Here is a 7,601-nt window from a genome sequence, read left to right as displayed (position 1 = left end):
TAATGCTTTGTTAACTATAGTCTTATATTTCTGAGTACTAAAACCTTTAATATTCATCACTATTATGCTTTCAATAAAACTTGTAGCATATTTCATTATAAAAGGAAAAGCACCAAATCATTATTTGTAGCTATAGAATTGAAGGCAAATTAAGTAAGTTGTCATTAAAGAGTAATTCCAGAAGATACTCACACTAGAAGACATTAAAAAATGTGTCAGGAACAAACTTAGTGTTGGGCAGGTATACACACCAGTTATTTCCATTCTTGCCATTCTTTCTGTAAGACACTACATTGGAAGCACTGGGCAACATTGGTCTTTCATTTCCTTTTCTGCCCTCTTCCATCCTCCCCACCCTGCAATATGTTGTTCATCTGGTTTTAATGCTGCATAAATATGCATTGTCTCATGCCTGTTTGCTTTGGATGCTGTGTGCTGAGTTGTAACAAAATGTTGCTTCTTTTGTTATCTGTATACAGCTGCTTGCTTTAAATTAGTAGATTCTGAAATAGCTTTTCTTGCATGTCTAAAATAAAAGTATTGCATGTATTTTGTCTCATGTGAATGAATTTTTCTTCATCCCTTTCGATAAAATAACATTTTATATTTTCGCTTTTCTAGGTTTTTTTTAATTGTGGTAAAAAACACATAACATAGAATTCATCATTTTAACCATTTCTGAGTGTACAGTTTAGTGCTAAATATATTCACATTGTTGTGCAACAGATTTCCAGAACTCTTTCATCTTACCAAACTGAAACTCTGCCCATAAATCAACTATTCTCCATTTCTCTCTTCCCCAGGCCCTGGTAACCACTATTCTACTTTATCTTATTTTTACTACTTTAGATAATAGTTTTTCTACATAATTTGTAGCTCCATTTTTAGTATGAACATGTGAAAATTACATTTTATATCCTAAACAATTTGCAAAAAATTTCTAGTTGTACAGCCTTAAAGGAATAAAATCTGCAAATAAAATTTAGGCCTTTTAGAAAGGACAAATATTTTAAATAATGTATATTCAAAAAGTACCACGATTCTCTTCAGGAAATGCTATAGAAGACTTCAGGCAATGAGCACATAGGGGAAATGTGACCAGACCCAGGGGTAGTTGTGAGCTGGTTTTACCTGGAGAAGCTGAAATGCAAACTACAGAATTCAGTGTAGAACTCTTTTAATTATCATATTAAAAGTTAAATGAAGTTTTCTATTTAATATTTATGTGATGAAGATGGCATTCAGTGTATTAAAGAAGGCTAAACACTGATTGGCAAATATTGGCATATATCACTATTAGGAATATTACATCATCTCTACCAGACTCTTAAGTGTTTGAAAACATGAAAATTTCAAGGCACAAATACAGGGGAGTACTACAAAGAGCCTTTGTGTACACACAGACTGTTCACCTTCGACAGCCATCCACTTAGTACTGCGTCCTCAAGCTCTGCCCTCCAGGTTGGCTTCAGGATTTTAGAGCGAGCCCTAGACATCCTGTCATTTTTGTTTTTAATACTCAAGTATGTGTCTCTGGCAGATAAGTTGCATACTCAACAAGATGAACTAATTCTACTACCTTTTGCCAGGCTCGGTGTATCCTAATTGTCTGAAGAATGCCCTTTTAAAATTTATTAGAACCAGATTCCAGACAGGGCTCACATTGCATCTGGTTGATGTGTCCTAAGTCTTTTGAATTTTTAACAAGGCTTTTGGGGGTTTCCCCTTGCTATATTTTCATGCATTATTTATGACATATAATGTATGGCTTATGCCATAGAATTTTCTACATTCTGTGGTTGATTGTATTCTTATAGCAAAGCTTTATTTATCCCTCATCTAGATTTATTTAGACCTCTATAACCTGGTTGGAAGTTCATTGGGAGGGGGCATGGCAAATACATTTCTTACATTAGACTGTGTTTTAAACAAATACCTTTTTTAAAATTTGGTAGAGGTGGTTTTCACTCATTTTTCATTACTACACAAACATACAGGTCGTCGTATGAACTTTTTTGGTTATAGTACTTCAACTCAGTGCTGATACCTTCATTTAGATTTCAGATGTGTAATTATCAGCTAGTATTTTTGAAGTACTTCCTATAAATCAGGCAGTGAGCCTTTATTGTAATATCAACATATGAAGGTAAGTGCTATTCTTGTTTTTGAAATATAAAAACAGGCTATAGAGCTTTAAGTAATTTAAGATTATACCATAATGTGCCTTACATATGATTAAATCTAACGTTCTAAGAATTTGTGATTTAACATAATTTTTCTTTTCCTTGCTTTGTGCTGTACCACAATTAGGATGCGAAAGTAAGTTTATATTGGCCATCAAAAATTTACATTTTTTTCCTCCTTTAAAATAGTGTTGCCTTTTAATAACAAAGTTGCTAGTAATACCTAAAGTTGACCTGTTGGTCCTGCTTTATTCTGTGACATGCAAAATAGCCATTTTGGATTTTTTTTTTATTTTTTATTTTATTTTTTTGGTGATACCGGGGATTGAACTCAGGGCCTTGCACTTGCCAGGCAGGTACTTATGCCACTGAGCTATGTTCCCAGCCCTGGAATATTTTGTTTTTTAAGAACAGTTTTTGGGCCAGCCAAATAGCTCAGCAGATTAAAGCACCTGCTTAGGCAAATGCAGGGGTCTGAGGTTTGACAGGGCATGCTGAGATTGCGACTGAACCTGGGTGTGGTGGTGCATGCCTGTAATCCCAGCACTTGGGAAGCTGAAAACAGGACAGTCATTACAAGTGCAATCTGTGTAGTGAGACCCTGTAGACCCTGCACTAAATACAAAAAAATTTTTTACAGGGGTAGCTCTTTATCTTCCCTTGGTATTTAAAAACAAGTACTGATTATTGAGATAAATTAACAATATCTTTGTCCCAGAGTATCCTGGAGAGGTCTGGGAAGGTGGCTGTCTCTAAAGACAGTAAAATAAAAATTCTAAGTGGAAGACATCACTACAAATATATGTGGCATTTTTTTAAGCATGGAAAACATTAGGTGAACCATTATGGAAACTAGACTGGGTTGGAAAAGGGGTGTATCTTGCTTTTTATTTGGAGGTTTTGGATTTTAACACTAAGATAATCTTTTCTACACTGTATATGATTGAAGAGCAATGACTCCATACATTGCCAGTGAGTTTACATTGGACTAGACTGCTTCTTGTTACAGCAGTGGTGCCCAGCACATTGGTAGGTAATCAGGAGGAATTAATGAATGCTGAAAATAGACTTATATGGGCTCCAATGTTTTGGGCACAAAACTCTGAATGATGAGTGGCTGTCACGAGTGAAATTCTGGGGCTGGCGAGATAGCTCAGCAGTCTAAAGTGCCTGCTTAGGCAAGCACACAGGGGACCACAGTTCGATCCCCAGTGTGTGCCACGCCAACCCCACCCCCAGGGTGGCCTGAGGCATCCACACAAAAAAGTGGAATTGTCCTGCAACAGTGAAGTACTTTTGATTCTCTAAAATGGAGATGACCTTGTCAGTTTTAAGACTCCATCCCAGGATCTGCTTACCAGAGTCTCACATTTTCCCTCCACAGGAAGCCGAAACCCCACGTAGTGTTCTTGAAGAGATTGGACTGACATAACTCTCCTCCCCTGTTGCTGACTTCCTGTGGCATTTCACACACTGTAGATGGTCACTGCCTTCATGTCCATGTTAGCTAATGGTGTAAGATGTCTTGTCAGTATTACTGTTTTGCTAAGCTGCTTCATTCAGGCCTACACAATTTTTTAAAGGGAATTTTGGTTAATCAAATAAGGGACTTCATATAAATATGAGTTTGAAAGATGCAGAAAGATACCTCTTTTGGATATTTTAAAAGTTTTTAAGTCAGTTCCTCCTGATGATGTGCATATATGAAAGTGACACATCTGTATACATGTGTGTCAAACAATTTGACAATATGCGTTCCTGTATTTGACAAAGGACACAAATTATAATGTGAAACTTGGTTTTATGAAACCAAAGACTAGTGCAGCATTATATATAATACAAATAAAGGGAATTAATATCACATATCAAATGAAAAATTAACTGTTAAAACCAAAAAACAAAAACCCAAATTTATACCAAAGATCCTATTGGACTCTATATACTTTAAAACAAAGGGAATACAGACTTTAGATGACTAAATTGCATTGATGCTGTTTTACACTAAAAGTCCTAAACATTCCGAGTGAATGGAACAAGGAACAAAGATTGACTTTTGTTAGTGAGCACATAATTTTTAAGGCCAAGTCACATTTGACTCTGAGATGAATTTTTGTGGTCCTAATCATTTAGATATTTGTTTGGATTGCTTTGGATGCCCTCAAAGTGAGAATGTCAATTTACCACAAATTCTCCATAGCAGTATCTTACAGACACATCTTGCTTTCTTCATTGTTGCAGAAAGTCACTGTTTAAAGCACGAATATTCCTTCTGGAGTGCTTGTTAAAGCCAAATTTATTTTGCTTCCCTATTGCTTCCTTCCAATTATAAGTGCTGCAAACTTCACAGCAGCTTCCTTTCCTTCCACAGCACTGCCTAGTTAACAGAAATCTTATAAAAAATTTAAAGACACATTTCCTGTAACAAAGTGAAAACTGAATGAAGTAAAATGGCATTAGTTGGCCTATATTTTTAAAAGTTATATAATGGTTCAGCATCACTTATACATCCTTATGCATATCTCAACATCATGTTTATGGTTTACACTTGCACTTGTATATGCTCTGCTGGATTAAGCTTTGTTGTGATTGTCACCAACATTCAGGCCAAGTGAACACTGTCTTATCACATTGCCAATTAGCTGTAATAAACATTTAACCTAAAAACACTAGCGTGTTTTTCTCTTTCCAAAAGTTTGACAAACTGGAGAGTTGCTGACAGAAGATTTTTTTCAATAAAATGTTGAAAATTCCCCCCACCACCCCCTCCCCTTGAGTGTAGTGGTGGATTATAAGAACACACACACACACACACACACACACACACACACACACACACACATACACAGATGGTTCAGGGAGTCTTGACTTCAAATTCAGTGTTAAAAATATGTGGATTCCATGCTACCAAGAGCTTACCAACATTTTCCATCAATAAATGCCGCTTTAAAAACCTTGATGTAGTTGTCTTTTTTACCTTTCTGAACTAACACTTGAGATCATCACAGATAAAAAGATATTCCACATGATCCAATTCCTCTGGCTTCCCGTGTTACAGGAAATGCTAGCATGTGAAGCAGAAATGGACATATTTGCAAAGCATGCTGCCTAATGTAAGGGACAAACTAAAACTTTGGTTATCATAATAGCTAAGGGGTTTGGATTTCCTGCTACTGCCAGTAGGAAATATTACATTCTAAAACTGGGATATTTAAGGGCAAGAAAAGAATTACCATGAAATTAAGTTGATAGTTTACTAAAAAAAAAAGTTTAAAGTGCTTGTAAATGCACCTATTAACTAAAAAACCTTTTTTCTACCAGCAATGCAGAGTTGCAAATTTTGAGTCATAAATAGTAATAGGTTCTGTGTATAAAGATTAATAACAAATTTAAAGGGCTGGTCAAATAGCTCAGTGGATTAAAGCGCTTGCTTAGGCTGATACAGGGGCCGGGGGTTCAATCTCTGGGCCTGCTGTGCCAGGCCCTGTCCCCAGGGCACGCTGAGATGGCAATGGGCATGGCGGTGCGTGCCTATAATCCCAACATTTGGGAGGCTGTAAACAGGAGAATCAGTACGAGTCCGATCTACACAGTGAGACCCAGTAGACCCTGTACTAAATACAAAATAATAAATTTAAGCCCAAGATGGATATTTATCCAGATAATCAACCACTCAGAGGTTTATAATTTTCCTTCTGTCCAGTATGGCCCACTAACATTCAAAGGAAAAGCCATCAGTATTACAGATACCTTAAACTCGGAAGGCAGTCTTTTTTCCTCCCATGATTTTAAGAATATTCAGCTTCAAGGCTGTAGATGTCACTCTGGTAGAACACTTGCCTAGTATGCCTGAGGCCCTGGGTCCAGTCCCCAGTATCACACACAAATATTCATGTTTGCACATACCACATTTAATCATGTAATCTTGGTTGTAGTTAGAAAAGGTATTAGAAAAGGTATTAAAGAATACTAACTTCAGCATTAGTGAAGCTAGAAAATTCAGAAATTTTTAGGGTGAAGCGGGCATTTTAGTCTGGAACAAATCTGACTTCTAAATTATTCTGAACAATATACTTGTTTATTAACCATAGAATAAAGAACTGTCATACTTAATATCATACAGAAATCTCAATCTTCATGAATTTCTGCCCTATTTCCCCAGTATTTTTGCATTTTAAAAATCTATTGCCCAGTGTGTTGTGCTGGCTCCACCCGCAGGGTGTGCTGGAACAGTGATTGAGACTGGGTGTGGTTGCACGGGTTGCAATCCCAGCGCTTGGGAGACTGAAAACAGGAGAACCACTACGAGTCTGATCTACATAGTAAGACCCTATAGACCCTGAAATAAATACATAAAAAATAAATAAAATTCTATCCCCAAATCTCAAATTCCCAAATACCACATATCCTAAAATTTAAGATTCAAAATATATCAATGGAAAGAAAGTTATAAAGAATTTATAAGGAATTAAAAGCACCTTTTCTTGGGGCTGGCAAGATAGCTCAGTGGACTAAAGCACCTGCTTAGGCAAGCTTAGGCAAGCACAGGGACTTCGGATCCCCAGCACCACATGCCTTGCCAGTCTTGTTCCCAGGGCGGGCTGAGCTGGCCTGTAACAAGCAAATACATTTTTTAAAAAACTTTTCTTGGTCTGAAATATACGGATAATATGCCTGGAACTTTACACATTAAGTTGTCTTCTTTGACCATTGTTCTATTTTTATACCAGTACTCTGACACTAGATATATTCACTGGCTATGACTCTGATTTTCTTGTAAATGACAAACCATATCTACATATAAAGAACTTTGTAATACATTACTTTAAAAAGATAAATACCCCGGCATAAAGCTGCTAGCTGACAGTGCTGCAAGTATAGGAGAGGGCAAATGTACTGTACCTTTCAGTACTTTCAAACTGAGAAAAAAGTTATTAAAACAAAAAATCTCTTTGGCTTTTGCATATAGGAAGAAACCATTATTTAAAAAAGACAAGAATCAATGGCCATAACTGTTGTGGAAGCAGCCAAGTTTATTGTTGGCAACAAGTTTTCCATAGTCTTTCTGCGAGGCAATGTGGAAATGTAATACTCATCTTGATGTAACATATCCTAAGGAAGTGATCAGAAATGTGTGGAAACAGTTAAGGAAATCCATTACAGGGTTAGTCTCAGCTACCACAAAATTAAATGTGGCTCAATAAACTAGTAGATAGATGTACACTATGCAGTAAGTAAAAGTAAAACAAGAACAAGACTTCAAGAAACGGGGTCGGCCAGTTAGTTCAGTTGTTTAAGCCCTGCTCATGCAAATGCAGTCAGGCACAGGATACAGGATACAGGTTCGATTCCCACCTCCACCTGCCTTACCAGACCCACTCTTAAGGCAGGCAGCCTGGGCCAGCCAAAAAAAGAAAAAAG

General features: G+C 36.8%; 1 protein-coding gene across 1 annotated transcript in view; it reads left to right on the top strand.

Moving 5' to 3' along the window:
• Window positions 1-5,137, top strand: part of Ap1s2 (adaptor related protein complex 1 sigma 2 subunit) — a 24,717-nt gene extending 19,580 nt beyond the window's left edge. The window contains exon 4 of the mRNA XM_004635077.2: window positions 3,568-5,137. Coding sequence (XP_004635134.1) covers window positions 3,568-3,615 — 48 coding nt within the window. The 3' untranslated portion in view covers window positions 3,616-5,137. The remainder of the gene's footprint in view (window positions 1-3,567) is intronic.
• The last annotated feature ends 2,464 nt before the right edge of the window (window positions 5,138-7,601 follow it).

Source organism: Octodon degus, unplaced genomic scaffold (assembly GCF_000260255.1).
Source record: "Octodon degus isolate 3935 unplaced genomic scaffold, OctDeg1.0 scaffold00069, whole genome shotgun sequence".
In the NCBI taxonomy this organism is placed as follows: domain Eukaryota; kingdom Metazoa; phylum Chordata; class Mammalia; order Rodentia; family Octodontidae; genus Octodon; species Octodon degus.
Note: the sequence above shows the minus strand (reverse complement) of the source record. Positions and strands in the feature narration are given on the sequence as shown.